The following is a 20140-nucleotide window of genomic DNA, read 5'->3' as shown; positions in this document are numbered from 1 at the left end:
CTCTTCCCCTTCCCCTGCCGGAGCTGGCCGGCTTAACTGTCCAATGCCCACCCGGAGCTGGGAGGAGGAGCCTGCGTAGAGTGCGTGTGAAGGGAGCAAGGGGAACGGCCCGGGGCCCTTGGTGTTTGACCCGTCGGTCGGTGCGTAAGAAGAAAGGAAAGGAGGCGGAGGTCCAGAGTAGCGGTTGCCGAAATGTTCCGGTGTGGAGGCTTGGCGGCGGGTGCTTTGAAGCAGAAGCTGGCGCCCTTGGTGCGGACGGTGTGTGTCCGAGGCCCGAGGCAGAGGAACCGGCTCCCAGGTGATTGACCCATCCCGGTAACCCCCACCTCGAAGTCCAAAGGCCTGGGCTCCACAGGCTCTCTTTGCCTCTCAGTCCTAAGCCCACCCCACCCCCACCCCCACCCCAGGGGAAAAACACACTCACAGTCGCTAAATTCCGAGGTGGGGAGATCTAAACTGTGAGTTTCGCAAATCGTGCTGACCTGACCTTCAGGGGATTTGAGCCCATTAGTCGGCTTGAGGCCTTTTCCTGGGAGGCTTTGCTGTTCGGGGATAACAGACCAGCTGGCTGTCTCCTATTGTCCGATGCCACCTCGCAGCCACCCCCAGTTGGCCTTTTTAGAGCCGTGAGGTCAAGTCGACTTTGTCGTTTGTCGGATGTGAGGCCCTAAGCAGGACGTTTAAGCTCGACACCTCAGGTCCTTTTGTAAATGAGTATATTGCCTGCCTACCTTCCAAACCCCACCTGTGATTCATAGATTTGAGCGCCCTGAGAAGCAGAAACGGTGCAATGAAAGTAAAGAGTCAGTCGGCTATGCGCCAGACACCAGGAAGAGTTGGCCCAGGATTCATTTGACATGTCTGGTCAGTGGAATTCTTGCTGGTCTCTAATGCTTCTAAGAAACAGTTTGCAGAACGCATTGCATTTATCCTCCATGAAGTTGTTTCATCAAATGTTAGAGCTGGAAGGGGTTTCGTGGTAAAGTTCAACCCATTCATTTTATAGATAATAAACCGAGGCAAAGACAGGTGAAATTACATGCCCAAGGTCACAAACCTAATTAATAGGCAGAGCAAAGTATAGTTTTCCAGTCTCTATTTCCCTAATCCCCTCGCCCTAACTCCACATTGCTTTCTAAAGTTTGACCTCAGAAGGTTAAGAATGAATGCGGTTCCCCTTCAGCCGGTTGTGCATCAGATACCCTTGAATGTATCCAAGCTTATCTCGAGCCTGCTAATCTTCAGCCTGCACAACTTCAGAGGGGTAAAGAATCATCTACCTGTAGGAGGTGCTGTTTTGTGGGTTTTTTAGTCAATAATCTTTGAATGGCCACCTGAAGATATTCATATTTGCAATGTGAGAAATGATCCTTGAGGCCTTTTCTTTCTTTTTTCTCTTTTACTTTTTTTTTTTTTAAGGGCTGCACCCAAGGCATATGGAAGTTCCCAGGCTAGGGGTCGAAAGTTGCCCAGAAATTTACACAGAAACTTAAGTAAGCTGAAGATTTTCATCTACACTGGCCTTTCAAACTTTATGTACTTATTTTGCCTAAATTGTTTTGTGGGAAAACTAAGAATTATTGGCAATAGAGATCCTGAGGAGGAGTTCCTGCAGTGGTGCAGTGAGTTCGGAATCCAACTGCAGTGGCTCAGGTCCCTGCAGAAGCTCAGGTTTGACCCCCGCCCCCCGCCCACTGAGTGGGTTAAAAGATTCCCCGTTGCCCTGCAGGCGTAGCTCGAAGCTAAGGCTTGGACTCAATCCCTGGCCTGGGAACTTCCTTAGGCCACCGATGCTGCCAATAAAAAAAAAAAAGGAGTGAGAAAAAGAATGTATATATTTATGTATGACTGGGTCACCTTGCTGTACAGTAGAAAAGTGACAGAACATTGTAAACCAGCTATGATGGAAAAAATAAAAATCATTAAAAAACAAAAGGAAAAGAAACAACTCACAATTTTTGCCAGCACTATGAAATCTGACCAAAAACGTTCTCATCAACTAAGTATGGATTTACAAAGGTAAATTGGTTTATTAGACATTTGAAGGTGGTTAGTAGTATTAGAACTGAAGAATACAGAAAATGTTCTTTTCCATTGCATGACTTTGTTTGAAAGCAGTCTGCTGTAGAGTATATTCCGACTTCTTGACATATCCATCCATCTCCTTGTATATACTTATTCTTTGTCTTTTGGCCAAGCACCGGAGTGTAACATTCCCTTTAGCAATGGGAGGAGATGAGGTCACAATTTCAAAAAGAAATGATTGTTATTTTAGGGATTAACCTTGTCTTGTGGCTCGATTTACTAATTGCTTTTAATCTGATTTCTTTTGCACACAGTAGCATTTACCATGTTTTTGCATAGATCAAGAAGAAGCATTTTTTATTGATATGCCATTTCCTCCTCCTTTTCCCCCCTTCCTCCCCCACTAGTTCTTCACCAGGATTATAGCAAACTTTAAACCTACCTTGAAATGATCTCATCCATATCTGTCACCATTGTCAGGTTCGTTTCCATTGTATGTTGCCTTTTGTCTTAAAACCATAATTGCTACTATTTATTTATTTGCTTAATTTAGATGCTCTGCCTCTTTCCAGTAATGATAGAAGGGAATTAATAGTCACCACTTTATGACTGCATTCAGCAGTGAGGAGCAGACTGGCTAAGTAATAGAATAATAGATTTTCTATTCTGTAGTATTTTATTTGGTTGCCAGACATTGTGCTGCCCATGTGATCAAACTGATCACTGACCCCTGACCTGAGGGTCGAATGTTTGAACATGTTTCTCTGTTCAGAATCCCTCTCACCTCACTAAAAATGAAACTGGACTCCTTGTGGGCAAGGATCCAGACATCTGGACACCACCCAATGACACCTTTTTTTTTTAAGCCCAGAAGGTGAGCCTTTACCCACTCTTTCTGCTGAGGCAAAGCTTTACAGAAGAAAATTTTAGCAAGTCTAACTTTTCTGCCAACCAATTAATATGTTGTATTTTCTAGATATTTTCTAATATTTTAAGGGAGTTGCTGTGCACTGTAACTCTCATGTTTCCAAAAGTTGCCTCACTGTATAAGTTAAATGGAGGGCCAAGCCCAGCTGTACTGACTGAGAATCTCCGGGAGAGAAACTTGGGAATTTATATTTAACAGGCCCTTTGATGTCATTCATATGATCAGGCAAGTTTGGGAACTATGTTCTGAATGAATAATGACTCTTTCCCTTCTGTTCCACTGGCTGAAGGATTAAAAAAACCAAACTGAACAACCTTGAGTCTCTTGTGATTTGTTTCAAGCTCATTTACTAATATTCAGAATAGTAGCAGCTATTCTTGCCTCCTAAACTGTACACTGCCTGAGGACAGCAGTTATGTCATATTTATTTTTGAGTCCTCAGCATTTTGGGCAGTCTCTAGTACATGGGAAATTGTCAGTGACTGAACCTTACTACTCTGAAGGACTTAACTTTGCAGAATACAGGGTTTTTTTTTTCTGTCATCTAAATCATTTTTTTTCTGGTTCCTTTCTACAGAGTGGTTCACACCAGGGGCACCTAGCTACAAAGGACAGATCACCTAGGCTTTTCCTCTCCTGTGTTTTATCCCTGTCAGAAAAATAAGTTTGACATTCAGAAAATAAGATTCAACAGCATATAGACCTCTTAACAATTTGAGATTCCTAGGTGCCTCAGTTCTGTAGATATATTTCTGGAAAAGGCCTTCTGGGAATATGGGAAAACAGGAGATTATGAAATCTACAGAAATGAATTTGCTGATTTAGGTACTGTTCTAGTGCTAGTCTGTGGTATTTGAGGTTACTAATTTATTATTAAGTAACCTGTAGTAAATGGGATCTGGCTAAAACTTCTTTGTGAAGAATTTTTCAAAATGTTTAGTCCTTATCAATAGAAGATTTCTGTTTCCTTATTTTATTCATTAATTCAAGAAACATCTATTGAACAAACACCTACAAGAATTGAATCCTTAGAGTTCCCGTTGTGGCTCAGTGGTTAACAAATCCGACTAGGAACCATGAGGTTGCGGGTTCGATCCCTGGCCTTGCTCAGTGGGTTAAGGATCTGGTGTTGCCATGAGCTGTGGTGTAGGTTGCAGACACGGCTCAGATCCCACGTTGCTGTGGCTCTGGCATAGGCCAGTGGCTACAGCTCCGATTTGACCCCTAGCCTGGGAACCTCCATATGCTGCCGGAGCTGCCCAAGAAGTTACAAAAAGACAAAAAAAAAAAAAGAATCCTTGCACGATATAATGAATGTAGACAATAATGTTGTATTATAATATCAGACTTGCTAAGAGACTAGATCTCGATTATTCCAACCACTGAAAAGAAGTGATAATTATATGACATGATAGAGGTTCTACTTACCACTAAGATGGCAATCGTATTATTATATATAAATGGATCAATTTTTTTTAAAAAAAGAGTTGAATCCTAAGTGTGAGGAAGAAAGTGCTGCCTCTGTATGTCTGGTTTGACTGCAGAAAATCTAAAACAAGTAGCCTGGGCTTGGTTTAGCGAGAAGTCTTAACATTAGTAAGACAAGTGAAAAGACATGTTTCAGTCATAATGTAAAACTTCCTAAAACTTTGAGTCTATGGGGGAAGGTGTGGGAATAATGTTATAGATAACAGAAAAAAAGAAATTAGGGGGTTTATGTCGTGGTGCAGCAGAAACAAATCTGACTAGTATCCATGAGGCCACAGGTTTGATCCCTGGCCTTGCTCAGTTGGTTAAGGATCCGGCGTTGCCATGAGCTGTGGTGTAGGTTGCAGATGCGGCTCAGATCTGGCCTGGCTGTGGCTGTGGTGTAGGCCAGAAGCTACAGCTCCGATTAGACCCCTAGCCTGGGAACTTCCATATGCCACAGGTGCAGCCCTAAAAAGACCAAAAAAAAAAAAAAGATAATAGGAGGGAAAATATAAACATCCATACAACATTATCACCTTTACAAAGTTCAAGTCACTGCGTAGGGTATGTAAAAAGTTAGCTTGTGGAAGTTCCTGTTGTGGCTTCGTGGTAAGGCCCCTGACTAGTATCCATAAGGATTCAGGTTCAGTCCCTGGCCTTACTCAGTGGATTAAGGATCCGGTGTTGCCGTGAGCTGTGGTTGTAGGTTGCAGATGCAGCTTGGATCCTGTGTTGCTGTGGCTGTGGCATAGGCTGGCAGCTATAGCTCTGACTCGACCCCTAGCCTGGAAACTTCCATATGCCTAACAAACTAACTTTTTTGGCTTTTTAGGGCTATACCCTAAAAAGCTAAAAATAAGTTTGTTAGTGATAATATTGTATTATATTTCAAGCAATAGTTTAAATGTTAATCCACTTTTTAAAAAGTCAATTTGCTTTTTAAATGTTTTTTTTTTTTTTTGCAAAACTGAGGCAAAAACTGCTGAACTTACCCAAATCTACACTCTTAGTTTTATTTTTGTGAAAAGCAAGCAAAATCAGAATATTTATTGAATTATTATAGTTAAACAAAGTTGCTATGATTTCTAGATTTAGGATCTTCTAGAGGGATAAATGGAATTTTAAAAGATTTATTTCCATTAAAGAAACTAGGGGTGGAGGTAAGGGACAAAACCAATTTTGTCGTACTAAACTCAACCACGTGGAAGTTTTTCTGCTCAGTTTCATTTTCTAAGCTCTTGAGAGTTGTCAGTTTCTATTTCTGAAGCTTCAGTATTTTTATGGACTTCTGAAAATCAAAAGCTTGCTCAGATTGAGATAAGCTTCTCTACCCTTGCACATGTTATTTGATGTTATTTCCAAATATTAGCCATTTTATTTCATGTTGTGATGAAGGATTATAAAACAGGTAAGAAATAAAAACAGAAAAATACATTTCTAGTTTTAAGAGTATAGGCCCATAGTGTCTTATCTATAATTTTAAAATGGGACTAAAAATCAAGTTTTTATAACTCATTTGCCAGTTAAACCAGACCTGAACTGGAGAGAAGCTACCAAGAATCTTTTCTTTATTCCACTCATTGTGATTGGTCATAGAAACATTAATGTGTATGACTGGGTTGCTGCCCCTTACTGTGCAGGATGTCGCTTGCTAAATGGTGTATGCACCAAATACTTAAAACCTAACAATTCTAAGTTCTGGAATGCACACATTCCCAAAGATTTCAGGTAAGAGACCGCAGCCCTGTACTGGACCTGTTTTTACCCACCTCTGAGCCCTGTGATTGTGAAAGCAAGGGAGGAAGTTCCCCATTTCTAACCTTTGCAAGTACATACAGAACAGTTACCAGCACCATTCTGTTTGTCTTTAAAAGCTTGATCAGACCAGGAACACATCTACTTGCCTCTAGACCAGTGATTCTCAAGGTGCAGACTGGCAGCATCGGCATCACCTGGGAACCTGTTAGAAGTGCAAATTCTTGAGCCCTACCCCAGATTCTCTGACTCAGAAACTCAGGGGTAGGTCTGGCCGCCCATGTTTTAACAAACTCTCCAGGGGATTCTGATGCACGGTCAAGTTTTAGAAACACTGTTTTGGATCAGGATTGGCGAACTTTTTAAAATAGACCTTTTTTTTTAAAGACTAAATAAATACATAAATAAATAAATAAAAGGAGTTCCCGTCGTGGTACAGTGGTTAACGAATCCGACTAGGAACCATGAGGTTGCGGGTTCGGTCCCTGCCCTTGCTCAGTGGGTTAACGATCCGGCGTTGCCGTGAGCTGTGGTGTAGGTCGCAGACGCGGCTCGGATCCCGCGTTGCTGTGGCTCTGGCGTAGGCCGGCGGCTACAGCTCCGATTGGACCCCTAGCCTGGGAACCTCCATATGCCGAGGGAGCGGCCCAAGAAATGGCAAAAAGACAAAATAAGTAAATAAATAAATAAAAAATAAAATAAAACAGACCTTTTTTTTGACACATGAAAATTATTCAAAATCCACATTTCAGTGTCCACTAATAAAGTTTTATTGGGACACAGTCACGCTCGTTCATTTAAGTGTTGTAGCTGCTTTTGCACAACATCAGCAGAATTGAGTACTTGCAGCAGAGACCTTGTGGCCCGCAAAGCTGAAAATATTTTCTATCTGGTTCTTTACAGAAAGTTTGCAAAACCCTGTTCTAGGTCAGTAGTCAACACGAGGAGCATCACAGGCAGAAAAGGTGCTGAGACCTTCCTTCTTCATTTGAAAGTACCAGCATCCTCCAGGAGAAGGAAGTCTATGAAACTTACATTTCCTGTGTGAGCGTTGTTACCATCGTGATTGTTACATAGTCCTACAGAGTTTTTACATCAACATAATTTTGTTTTGAGGGACTAAGAGCTAAGTAGGTGGTGGATTTTTTTTTTTTTTTTTGTCTTTTGTCTCTTTAGGGCCACACCCACAGCATACGAAGGTTCCCAGGCTAGGGGTCTTAATTGGAGCTGTAGCTGCTGGCCTGCGCCAGAGCCACAGCGATCTGGGATCCGAGCCGCGTCTGCAACCTACACCACAGCTCACAGCAATGCACGATCCTTAACCCACTGAGCAAGGCCAGGCATCGAACCCGCAACCTCATAGTTCCTAGTCGGCTGCGCTTCCAATGCGCCATGACGGGAACGCCAGTTGGTGGATATTTGAAATTTATCATTCTAAAAATATATAGTTTAAAATTCTTCAGTTCTTTGGGAGAGATAAAATCGCCTAATTTTTTTTTTCTGTTTCTCTTTGAGCTTTACCATTCCTGTCTTCCAGGATACATTACCTTTTCACACAAGACTGAACTGTATCCTGGCTAGATGGTGTTGCAGAAGTTTATTTTGTGCAAGGTTGGAGCCCACCAATTAGATTACTCTTTAAGTGGTTGTTAGAGTGTCCCAGGTAGCCTGTAGTTAACTTGTTATGCCTGTCTATTCAGTCATCTCTGTGTTGATTTCATGTACAGTGAAGCTATGAAGAGAAGCATTTGATGAACTGCCCGTGTGTTTTTCATTACTTTTTCTAGAAGCTATAAATCCCTCCCTGACAGCATTAAATTGAACTCTTAAAAAAACTACAAAAAGTTGGAGTTCCCGTTGTGGCTCAGCAGGTTAAGAACCCGACTAGTATCCATGAGGATGCGGGTTTGATCCCTGGCCTCACTCAGTGGGTTAGGGATCTGGCGTTGCCATGAGCTGCGGCATAGGTCATAGATGGCGGCTCAGATCTTGTGTTGCTGTGGCTGTGGTGTAGGCTGGCAGCTACAGCTCCGATTCAGTTCCTAGCCTGGGAACTTTCATATGCCATGGGTGCGGCCCTAAAAAGGCCAGAAAACATCCAACAACTTAAGAGTGTGCATTCTGATATCTGTTGTATTTGTGTGTACGCTTTTGATGATTTTCTTTCTCGATCATTTAGCAGTGACTATCACACAGCCCAAGAGGCAGTTAGTTAAGTCTTTACTTGTACAATGCATTGACGTTCAGTTATAAACATGTATTAACTATTTTATTTTTGTATGTGTGTGTGTCTTAATAAATTGTGTTCCTTAGGCAACTTGTTCCAGCGATGGCATGTTCCTCTAGAACTCCAGATGACAAGACAAATGGCTAGCTCTGGTGCATCAGGGGGCAAAATCGATAATACTGTGTTAGTCCTTTTTGTGGGCTTATCAACAATAGGAGCTGGTGCATATGTAAGTAGAAAAGCAGCTCGTGTGAAGAAGCTGCCAAACAGCTCCCATTAATAGACTCAGTACTACTCTGCTTTAAGACTTTTACAACTAATTCCCCTTTCTCCTTTTGGAAGAGTTTCTAAAAAGCCTTCTTTAAAGTGCCTACTGTCTAATATCCTATGAGAGCCAATTTGGGAATGACTGAAATTTAATCTCACATTGATTATCTTTGCTCTTTTTACTTGTCTTTTTACTCTACTTGAAAGCCTCTGCATTTTCGTAGATTTGACTAATCCACACAATTGTATCTTTTCTCTTGGATGTGACACACTAACCTGTGAATAAGGTCAAAATACATTGCAGCTCCTTAGCACAATATTTGATTTTGACCCATTTGTCAAATATTTTTCCTTAGCTTGGGATAATAAACATCTTAAAACAACCACCTTCAATCCAAAATATTAAGCATTCCTGAAAAGAAAACTATCCCTGACTCTCACCCAAAGACTAAATTATAGAAGTAGGCCTAGTATCTCCAGTTTTAGGATGGAGCTTGTATGAGGTGAGAAATATGGTTTTAACTGCTGTATAGTATAACACAATAATATCTCCTGAAATGAACTGTGATGAGCTTAGCTGGTCACAGAGGAATTATTCTGTGGGCATTTTTTTTTAACTTGGCAGGGTTTACTCTAAGCAGATCAGTCTAAAGTTAGATCATATAAGGCTGAATGAACCAATTTAGATAACACCTAGTAAGACTTGATTGGAAGAAGCTGTTTGTTTTACTTATTGAGAGCAAATGGTTGCATGGCATTATAATTTTAGTTCTCTCTGCATTGGTAAGCCAGTGAACCTATCTTGATCACTAGGTTGAAAAAAAAAAGGGACTTGAAAAATTTTGGAAGTTACCTAGATCATGGTTCCCTGACGAAACTCCCAAAAGCACAAGAAAAGTAGACAGCTCTTGCCAGTTGTGAGTTAAATCAGAGTAAGAAACAGGAGAGCTCTGTCTAATCAGAGACTGATGAAATATACATTCTCCTCCTATCCTGGAGCAGCATTTTTTTTTTCTTTTTTAGCACAGGGTAACCAAAAATGCTTCCCTGCTTTTGTGTTGAATGTTTCTTCATTAATACTTAGTGCTTTTTCTATTTCCTTTTGTTTCTTTCTTGGCCTTATCTTTGCCTACAGTTGTGCAGTGTCATCACCTAGGATCCCCTTCTAGATCACTAGCGTCTACAGGTGCTTCTGGGAAAGATGGCAGCAGCCTAGTATACTTCTTAATTGTAGGAGCAACAGTCACTGGGGCAGGAGTTTATTATGTAAGATACTTAACACTAAAATGTATTTTGGGGTAGGGTGGGTGAGACCATGGTACTAATGAAAACCTGATCCATTAGTATACAATGAAATATTCACAGCATGTGCTTTCTAGGTATTTATTAAAGGGACATTGTCAGTCACTAGGGAGTCCTCAAATCTCATTAATCAAACTTCTGAGTCTTACCCAACGTATCTAAAGCCATATATTTAATGATTATTATAAATCCTCATCTTCAACCCTTTCTTTGAAACTTTTGCCAATTTCATAATTCTTTTTTATTGTGCTAAATTATATTGTGCTTTAGTGCTGCATACCTAACAAGAGAGTCTCAAAGAGTAAACATTGAATAAGCAAGTAAAGGTAACTTGAACACCATCCATTTTGAATCATTTTAGGTAAAATGTAATTTTTGTGTTTTGTGGGAAACAATAAATTAACCCTACTTTTATCATGAAAAGGCATTTTATTGAATGCTTTGGAGGAGGCCCAAAAAGCCATGGCAATTACAGTGTTCTCCCCACCCACTCACCCCCAGCCTCTCTTTCAAGTAAATTCCCTTGGCAGTGTCCCTTTTGTAATCTGTAAACTAGTGGCTGAAGTGGTATAAGCTAATGCATTCGTGAAGGTCGCTTTTGCCTCTCATTCCTAACTCAGATACTACCCTCTAAACCTTAACTTTTCCATTTCATAGCTCTCAACTTTTCCCATCAATTCCACCCCATTCATTCCAATATAGAATTTAAAGTGTTTGCATCTGATATGTTGGTGACAGTTGAAACTTATTAAACCTCTGGTTTATGTTGCTGTACCAGAGTTGGATGGCCTCCACAGAGCTGGCCAGGCAAATCTCTTGATGCCAGGCCACAAGACAGGGCTGCTTCCTGTTGCTTTGAAATGTCTGTGAAGCACAAGTTCCTCTCAAGCCATTCAGTTAAATGCCTCATTGCCCTCTGTGTTTATCCAACACTGGTAATAATAAAGCTGCTATATTATAGTGGTTTCAGGTTAAATGATAAGCTTTTGTCTACCTACAACTGTTATCAGACTATTTTGTATAGTTTTTTTTACTAGCTTTTAAATTATTTAAAACATGAGCTGAGGTGGCTTAAATTTGTCAGTGAACACAGCCAAAGTGGCCTTGAGAATATTTAATGAGGTTTAGTATTTGGGCCCTTTGCCATTGTTCAACTGATAGGACCACATTGCCTCACTTAGAAAATGAACTGTTTGCTTTCATAGTCCTTTAAGTTGAATAAATGGCGCTATATTCATCTGTTTAGAAAAGTTGTCTGCTAATATACTTCATAAATTTGTTTTTCTTAACCTGACATGTATTCATGTCACTAACTGGAAATCTGTGCACGCTGGGGAGACAGAGACACTTGGGGGAAAGGTGAATTTTTATTTAGTATGTCTGTAAACTCATTTTTATATCAGAACATTTACTTAAAGCTAAAAATATAAATAGATCATATATGTATATAAATATATGACAAGCTTCTTTCTTGTCCTTTCCCCACAAAACCTCAAGATACTTCTTGGTCTGCTCTTCCCCTCTTGTGTGAAGCCACTAGGAGGTGTGAGAGGGCTTAGGCTATTTCTGGATATCCCTCTCAATGTGAACGTGACCCCAGTGTATTTCTCTGTTCACTCACACTGACCAGCGTAAGCCATCTTTTTAGGTAAAAGTTCCTTTCTTAAAATAAATATTTTAAAGGAATGAGCAAATGCAAGACTTGTGTATAATATCTGATGTCAAGATTAAAAAAAACTTTCTTGAAATTAATGTCTGTTTACAAATTCGATGAATTTAGTGGTAAATTCAAGGAATAACCATTGTCTTTTAACATAGAATACTTAATTTTCTAGTCCATTCATGTCATATGTCAGATGTTTCTAGGCTGATAGACATCAAGTCCAGGTTCCTTATTGCAGCACATTGCCTAGTGGGCTGCTTTGTAAGGGGTTCGTAGATGTATTCTTAAAACATACTTTGTGAATACTGCCTCTCATTGTCCTTATTTTCTCTTGCAACTAAGTAATAATCTGAGATTTCAGCTGATATATGGTCACTTAAATTCCTGTCTTGTTGACCCTTTGGGGTAAAGTGCTGTAATAAATCATTCTTGCCTACTGCTTAAAAAAAAAGTCTTCAGGAGTTCCCGTCGTGGCGCAGTGGTTAACGAATCCGACTAGGAACCATGAGGTTGCGGGTTCGGTCCCTGCCCTTGCTCAGTGGGTTAACGATCCGGCGTTGCCCTGAGCTGTGGTGTAGGTTGCAGACGTGGCTCGGATCCCACGTTGCTGTGGCTCTGGCGTAGGCCGGTGGCTACAGCTCCGATTCGACCCCTAGCCTGGGAACCTCCATATGCCGTGGGAGCGGCCCAAGAAATAGCTAAAAAGACAAAAAAAAAAAAGTCTTCAGTAGGTTCCATCCCAGGCCTACACATGCTGCAGGCATGGCCAAAAAGAAAAAAATCTTCAATAAATTCTGTTATATGTTAAGAGAGAAACATAGTCAATGCTAAGGAACTCTTTTCAATTTGAAAGACTAAAGAAGAGAGTGCATTTGAAATAAGATAGGTATTTAAGGGAAGCATTTGACCCTTAAGTATCTGAATGTCATAAAAGGATAGGTCCTTGAGGAAAAGGATGAGTTACTCTCTGAGACTAGGGTACTGGCAGTCAGGCTTCAGGGCGTTATCTGAGGCCCCAGCGAAACTTGACACAAGGAATTCTTAGGTCCCAGCTTCCTACCCAGGGCCACATGGATTGGTTTCACAGCTAGTATCCAGCATAGTCCAAAACCCCTTTTATAAACCTTAGCTCTTCCTGGCGCTTGATTCTTCTAGTATAAAATGTTTTTCTTTTTCCTTTAGCTGTATCTTCAGAATTAAATATGAGGACAATTCTTCAAATAGAGCCTAAGGAAATCTGAAACTGGAACATTATCATCTGCTTACCTGTATTCTTTCCACACCAAGTGTGTACACAACTCAATGTTTTTATTTCTTAAGAAAATAATTTTGCTTTGTGAGTCTAAGATAGAACTTACCTCATGTAGACAAAAGCTTCTCATTTAATTGAAAGTTAATGAATGTTGTTTATGGTATGCACTAGCTAGCTGTATGATGAAATACATTTTCTCCATGTTTGGATCTGCAGGCCTACAGGACAATAAAAGATAACAAAAAAAGATATAATGAAAGAATTGCAGGATTAGGGCTGACACCAGAAGAGAAGCAGAAAAGGGCCACATCATCTGGTGAGTATGATTTGCGACTCTCTCTCTCTGTAAAGGGAACGTTATAAACAGTTTGGGTGCTGTGCTCTGTGGGTATCTTGTAGACATGATCCTGTGAGACTGTTAAGCTTCCGGAAACTCTGGGGTTACTCCAGACCTTGGTGCAGTTTATTATAGTGTTTGGCTGGAATTTGCATTCGAGAATAAAGTTAATGATGGTCAAGGCAAGCTTTAAGTAAAAAATGCCAGCTTGGTGAGGAGAAGAGATGAAGGCCTTTTTTTTTTTTTTGTCCCAATGAGGACATTCTTTTGGTCTATTTTGTTCCCCTTTTGAGTCTTTGGAGTTTTGAGTTGTTAAAGATATATTTATGTTCCTAGGGCACGTAGTGCTAGCCATCACTTCCATCCCACACGTCTGGCTTGATTTTTCAGGGAGGAATGTTTTAATCCTTTAATAAGCCTCACAACTCTGGGTAGGCGATTTCCGTTGCTTATCTCCCTAAAACCTCCTTGCTCTTGAACATTGCTTAATAATCCCCAGTTGTTCTGCTGGGTTGCCCCCCTTTATGGCTAACAAAAGGTGAAATTGAACTTGATATTTTCCTGTTGTTCATTAAGAAATCAATGGGAAGGGCAGAGCTTTCTAATATATTTTAGAAATAGCGGAACATGTAAGGTAGGTTCTAGTTCTGAGAGACTTAATGAATGAATGACACTGGCCAAATCAGTCACCTCTTTGGAGGGGTATTGTTCACTTATGAAATAAAGAAGATGCTTCCTTTTCCCATCCTATGAGAATGCCATGGGAGTTCCCATTGTGGCTCAGTGGGTTAAGAACCCAACTAGTATCCATGAGGGTGTGGGTTTGAGCCCTGACTTTGCTCAGTGGGTTAAAGATCCAGTGTTGCCGCAAGCTGCAGCATAGGTCACAGATGGCGGCTCAGAACTGGTGTTGCTATGGCTGTGGCGTAGGCCTTAGCTACAGCTCCGATTTGACCCCTAGCCTGGGAACTTCCATATGCCACAGGTTTGGCACTAAAAAAGGAGAGAGAGAGAAAAAAAAGAGAGTGCTGTGAAAGTTGATAAGATTAATATAGCTGCATTGTTTTGCTAGCTTTTTTATGTAAATGATTGAGTCAAGTGCAAAATGATATTTTTTTTAATGGTGGCAAGGAGTCATCTGAGACTTTTAAAAAATTCACCCTGTCTGGTCTTTTGCTTACAGCTCCAGAAGGAGAGCCGGTTCCTCAGGTCAGGGTACCAAGTCATGTTCCATTCTTGCTCATTGGTGGAGGCACTGCTGCTTTTGCTGCAGCCAGATCCATCCGGGCTCGGGATCCTGGGGCCAGGGTAAGCTACACACTGTATTGCTTAGTTAGCCTAGAGAGCACAGTCTACAAGCACTTAGCCAGTGTGAACACTTTGACATTTACCTCTTAAATGACTCGGCTCTGATTGGTATCATCATTTTTGTGTCGAAAGGTGCTGATTGTATCTGAAGATCCTGAGCTGCCATACATGCGACCTCCTCTTTCAAAAGAACTGTGGTTTTCAGATGATCCAAATGTCACAAAGACACTGCGATTCAGACAATGGAATGGAAAAGAGAGGAGGTCTGTGCACTTATGTAAAATGGGCCCAACTAGCAGCTTCAACTATGCACAGGGAGGGGGTCAGGATTTTGCACAAACCACGTGCAGTGCATAGGACACCTGGCTACACACCAGAGTCCACTGTGGTACATACGTGATGCAGCTTAGAGGCAATAACAGGCTACAGCAGCAAGAGTCCTGGATTCTGTTAAACAGGTCTACAACAGCTGAAGATGTAATTTTGGCCTCTGAAGTACTAATGCTCCTGTGTCCAGGACCTTTATGGTAGACTTCTCTGGTGAAGAGCAGCTCTGTCTGTGTTGTCACTTCTTTACACTTGCCCAGGCATGTTCCATAAGAGCAAAAAAAAAAAAAAAAAAAAAGACCCTGTTCCGCAGCACTTTGGTTGACACCCTAGTGAGTATTCATAATGGCAGGGCATAGAGTGGGAACCCTGTAAGAAAGAACCTCTTTATTAAAATGTTTACATGAGAGACTTGGAAAAACAGGTCCAAAAGCCCTTTCTTTTTAAAAGACTCCTTGGGGAATTCCTGTTGTGGCTCAGCAGAGTAAGAACCTGACTAGTATCCGTGAGGATGCAGGTTCGATCCCTGGCCTCGGTCAGTAGGTTAAAGGATCTGGCGTTGCCGTGTAGATTGCAGTCTACATCAGCCGGTATAGACTGCAGACGCGGCTTAGATCTGGTGTTGCTATGGCTTTGGTGTAAGCTGGTAGCTGCAGCTCCGATTCGACTCCTAGCCTGGGAACTTCCATATGCTGCAGGTGTGGCCCTAAAAAGACCAAAGAAAAAAGACTCCTTGGATCTCCTGAATCCAGTACCATGTTCTTTGGGTATCATTTTTTTTTTTCTCATTAGTGGATCCCTTTGACACTGCATGAAATTTTCCTAATCTACCTGCTTCCCTCACTTATATTATCATGTTCTATTCTCAAGCAAGATGCATACTTCCAATTATGTTACCCATCATTTAATTACTATCTCATAGTCAATATCTGTTAATTGAGGCAAAATCATCTCAAGAGCTAGACCTAGTTGTCCATTGACCAGTTCCATTCTGGACAGTTCGTTTAGGTGGATACGTGAATACCAGCTCCTTGGACACTCCTCTTGTTCTAATTTTGAAATGAACCTAAATCCAGAGCAGAGTTCCTCAGCCTCAGCCCTATTGACATTTAGGGTTGGATGATCCTTGTTTGGGGGGGGGGGCGCTGGTCTGTGCATTGTGGAGTGTTTAACATCATCCTTGGCCTCTACCCACCTGATACCAGAAATATCCCCCCCAAAGCTGTTATAGCCAAAAGTATCTCCAGGCGTTGTCAAATGTCCCCAGGAGACAAAATAGTCCCCAGTTGAGACCCACTGGTGTAACATACCTCTGTTTAAGTCATGACCAAGATTTAGTGGCCTTGGAAACTTACTTTAGAAAATGTTCCTAGAGTTCCCATTGTGGCGCAGCAGAAGTGAATCCAACTAGTAACCGTGAGGTTGCAGGTTTGATCCCTGGCCTCGCTCAGTGGGTTAGGGATCCAGCATTGCCATGAGCTGTGGTGTAGGTCACAGATGTGGCTCAGATCTGCGTTGCTGTGGCTGTGGTGTAGGCTGGCAGCTGCAGCTCCAATTCGACCCCTAGCCTGGGAACCTCCATATGCCACAAGTGTGGCCCTAAAAAGCAAAAAGAAAGAAAAGAAGAAAAAATTCCTGGGGGTGGGAGGATGTGCTTGGGCTGTGGGATGGAAATCCTGTGAAATCAGATTGTTATGATCATTGTACAACTACAGATGTGATAAATTCATTTGAGTAATAAAAAAAAAGTTCCTAAATTTTTCTATGGTTGAAACAATTTTACTAAAGGTCTGGGGGAAATTGAGAGCAGTTCCAGGTACTTATAACATTTTCTTCCTTTTCTCTGTATAGCATTTATTTCCAGCCACCTTCTTTCTATGTCTCTGCCCAGGACCTGCCTCACATTGAGAATGGGGGAGTGGCTGTCCTCACTGGGAAGAAGGTAAGCTGGTAGGCTGCTTCCGTTGTCAGGCTCCCTACATGACCATGTGGGCACTGAGCATGGTGACTTGTATTCCCACTACCACTTAACGTCTGTCCTGCCACTGTAGTTCATCAAAGAAATATCACGTCATTTTAGATTTCATATTGCCAGGCTACACTAATGAGCATGTCTTCCTGGGGAAAGCACTAGTCTCAAGCCTAGGGTAACATGCCAGCTCAACTTTCCCAGGGAAACCAAATCATTGGGGACTGTGACTCTGAAGCTACTCCTTCTCCTGATTTGCTCCTCTGCCCTTCCTTCTTACTGTCTTTCCACACTCACATTTCTTTGGGATTATGGATGACAAGAGATTGACAAGTGTCTCTTATTCAGAACCATAAAATAGTTCAGGCATGACATCAGCATGGAAAATATTATTAGACTTTACAAAGGTCAGTGCCTAAATACTGCGGGCAATTAATGGAAGGCATTTAGGGTCCAGGGAGGGTTTTGTTTTGTTGTATTATGTTTTGTTGTTCTTAACAGGAGGTCTAGGGTGTGTTTGCAAACTGATGGCACTGTTCCAGTAGAGAGGGAAGGGTTATCCGAAGGAGCGTAGCCCAGACTAGATGGGATCCAGAGTACAAGTGGAGGCATTGACCTTTGAGAGGGACAGGCCCACTTCTCCTATAAGGGGGTGTTAGGCAGAGAAGACAGATAATATGTTTGTGAATAAGCTGGTGAGACAACATTATGTATTAGATATCCCCTACATGCCCTCTGGGGGCTAACTGTATTAGGCAGCAACATGAGCAGAGCACATAGATTTGCAGTAAGCAAGAAATTCAGTATATTGTGAGAATTACTAGGAAGTGTTCCCAGTATGAAGATGGTTTCAGGGAAGGCTTCCTGAAGAAGGCACTCTTAGAGGATGGGAAACCTTGCAGACTGAAGTGGCAGTCACCGGATTAGAGAAGAGTGAAGAGCATTCAAGTAAAAAAGAATAGCATACACAAAGGCCCAAGGATATGAAAAAGCATGTTTGGTCCTGGGAAACACGAAGCTATAATAGCGCAGAAACCTGCAAGTTAAGGAGTGGCAGGAGATGAAACCAAGAACTTTTGCAGGGGCCCGATGTCGAGTGAAAGAGCTGGAGTTTTATCCCACTGGCACCGAGGAGCTGTTGAGTTTTAAACAAGGACGTAAAACAGTTGGATTGAATTGGAAGTAATCACTCTGTTAGCTGTGAGAATGATAGATTTCAAGGGGACAAGACTAAACCATTTTGGAGACTTTTATAATAATCCAGGAGAGAGATGATGGGAACCCAAATCAGGGCAGTCGTGGTAGTGATGATGATGAAGAAGAAGTAAGCACAGTTTTAAAATGCTTGACATGTATTGTGTCATTTTATCCTCGCAATAATCTTAATGAGGTAGATACTACTATTATTACTTCCATTTTATAGGGAAAGAAATTAAGATCAAAAAGAGGTTAAGTAGGAGTTTCCATCGTGGCGCAGTGGTTAACGAATCTGACTAGGAACCATGAGGTTGCGGGTTCCATCCCTGGCCTTGCTCAGTGGGTTAAGGATCTGGCGTTGCTGTGGCTGTGGTGTAGGCTGGCAGCTGTAGCTCCGATTCAACCCCTAGCCTGGGAACCTCCATATGCCGTGGGAGCAGGCCTAGAAAAGGCAAAAAAAAAAAAAAAAAGAGGTTAAGTAACTTGCTCAAGATCACATAGCTAATAAGTGGTGGAGACAGAATTGGAGCCCAGGTCTCTCTGACTTCTGATGCCAGAGCCCAAGCTCTTAATAACATCATCGTATAGCTTCCTAACAGAAAGGTAGTGGAGAGTGGAGAGCAGACTGAGGCCTGCTTAGGAGGCAGACTTGGCAGGGCATGATGACTGATTTGCAGGCAGAACAGGAGGGACGGGGGAGGCAAAGATGACTTTCTGATTTCCAGCTTGTGCGGTAAATGGTGGTACACCCCCAGCTGAGTGAGACATTGCAAGAGGAAGACCTAGTTTAAGGGGGGGATACAATTTAGTTTGAGACGGTTAAGTATGACGTGGAGTATCTGTGTGGAGATGTCCTGAGGGCAGTTGGATACATGACTAATGTTCAGAGGAGGGATCTGGGCTCAGATAGAGTTTTGGGAATTATCCGCATACATGTAGGAGTTGAAAGCACAAGAGTAGGTGAGGCCTCCCGCCGAGAACTGAGAGTGAGCAGTTTGAGAGTTGAGTAGAGGGGTTAGATTGAAGAGCGAGCTTACCAAGGACAAATCAAAGGCAGCTACAGAAGCTAATCATCCATCCAATCTCAGCTTACGTCGTTGCCCCCAAGCCAGAAAGCTTGATTGCGTGCACCGGCCATACATTTCTAGCACTACCTGTACTGTCATTTTCAGAGCTTTTTTTTTTTTTTTTTCTTTTTAGGGCTGCACCTGTGGCACATGGAAGTTCCAGGCTAGGGGTTGAATCGGAGCTGCAGCTGCCAGCCTATACCACAGCCACAGCAATGCCAGATCCAAGCCACATCTGTGACCTACACCACAGCTCACCTACTTAACCCACTGAGCAAGGCCAGGGATCGAACGCTCATCCTCATGGATACTAGTCAGGTTCTTAACCCACTGAGCCACGACGGGAACTCCTCAGAGCATTTCTTACTCTTGACTTGTCACTCTTGATTATAGTGCTTGCTAAATTGTCTTGGCTACTACACTCCGAAGACAGGAAGGTATCTGTTCTTTCAACATCATGTCCTCAGCACTTAGCACAGTCCCTGATACATACTAGGTGCTTACTAAATATGTTTGAATGAATGGTCTCACCGCTGGTAAGGAGTGGAGCAGAGACAAGAACTCCAGTCTGTCTGACTCCAAAGCTCAAACTTCACCATAAAGAGTAGGGTGCAAGAGGGCGGGTGCTGTGGTTCCCTCCCATTGCCAATCCATAGTTTGGATATTCTGCCGTCGCCTCAGATTAGTTGGAATGGAACAGCCCAGTGGGTAAATGGAGAAAATCAAAGGCAAGGATAGGTGACAGTAGGACTGAGAGAAAGCCAAAAAGGGAAAATGGTGACCAAAGAGTGGGATGTTTGAAGTAGAAGTTTAAGGAGTTCCCGTCATGGCTCAGTGGTTAACAAATCCGAGTAGGAACCATGAGGTTGTGGGTTCGATCCCTGGCCCCGCTCAGTGGGTTAAGGATCCAGCGTTGCCATGAGCTGTGGTGTAGGCCAGCAGCTACAGCTCCAATTGGACTCCTAACCTGGGAACCTCCATGTGCTGGGGGTGCAGCCCTAGAAAAAACAAAAAGGCCACAAAAATAAAAAAAATCTTTAAAAATG

General features: G+C 42.1%; 1 protein-coding gene across 2 annotated transcripts in view; it reads left to right on the top strand.

Annotated features, from left to right (window-relative positions):
- AIFM1 (apoptosis inducing factor mitochondria associated 1) overlaps nt 1–20140 on the top strand; it is a 32272-nt gene continuing 12132 nt past the window's right edge. The window contains exons 1-6 of one of the 2 annotated variants that reach the window (XM_047764472.1): nt 1–298; nt 8492–8634; nt 13106–13205; nt 14410–14534; nt 14667–14797; nt 16713–16803. In XM_047764472.1, coding sequence (XP_047620428.1) covers nt 193–298; nt 8492–8634; nt 13106–13205; nt 14410–14534; nt 14667–14797; nt 16713–16803 — 696 coding nt within the window. In that variant the 5' untranslated portion in view covers nt 1–192. Of the gene's footprint in view, nt 299–8491; nt 8635–11494; nt 11623–12819; nt 12924–13105; nt 13206–14409; nt 14535–14666; nt 14798–16712; nt 16804–20140 lie in introns of those variants that run through there. The other variant, XM_047764473.1, reaches the window with a different exon arrangement.

The sequence above is a fragment of the Phacochoerus africanus genome, chromosome X (genome assembly GCF_016906955.1).
Source record: "Phacochoerus africanus isolate WHEZ1 chromosome X, ROS_Pafr_v1, whole genome shotgun sequence".
Lineage (NCBI taxonomy): Eukaryota > Metazoa > Chordata > Mammalia > Artiodactyla > Suidae > Phacochoerus > Phacochoerus africanus.
Note: the sequence above shows the minus strand (reverse complement) of the source record. Positions and strands in the feature narration are given on the sequence as shown.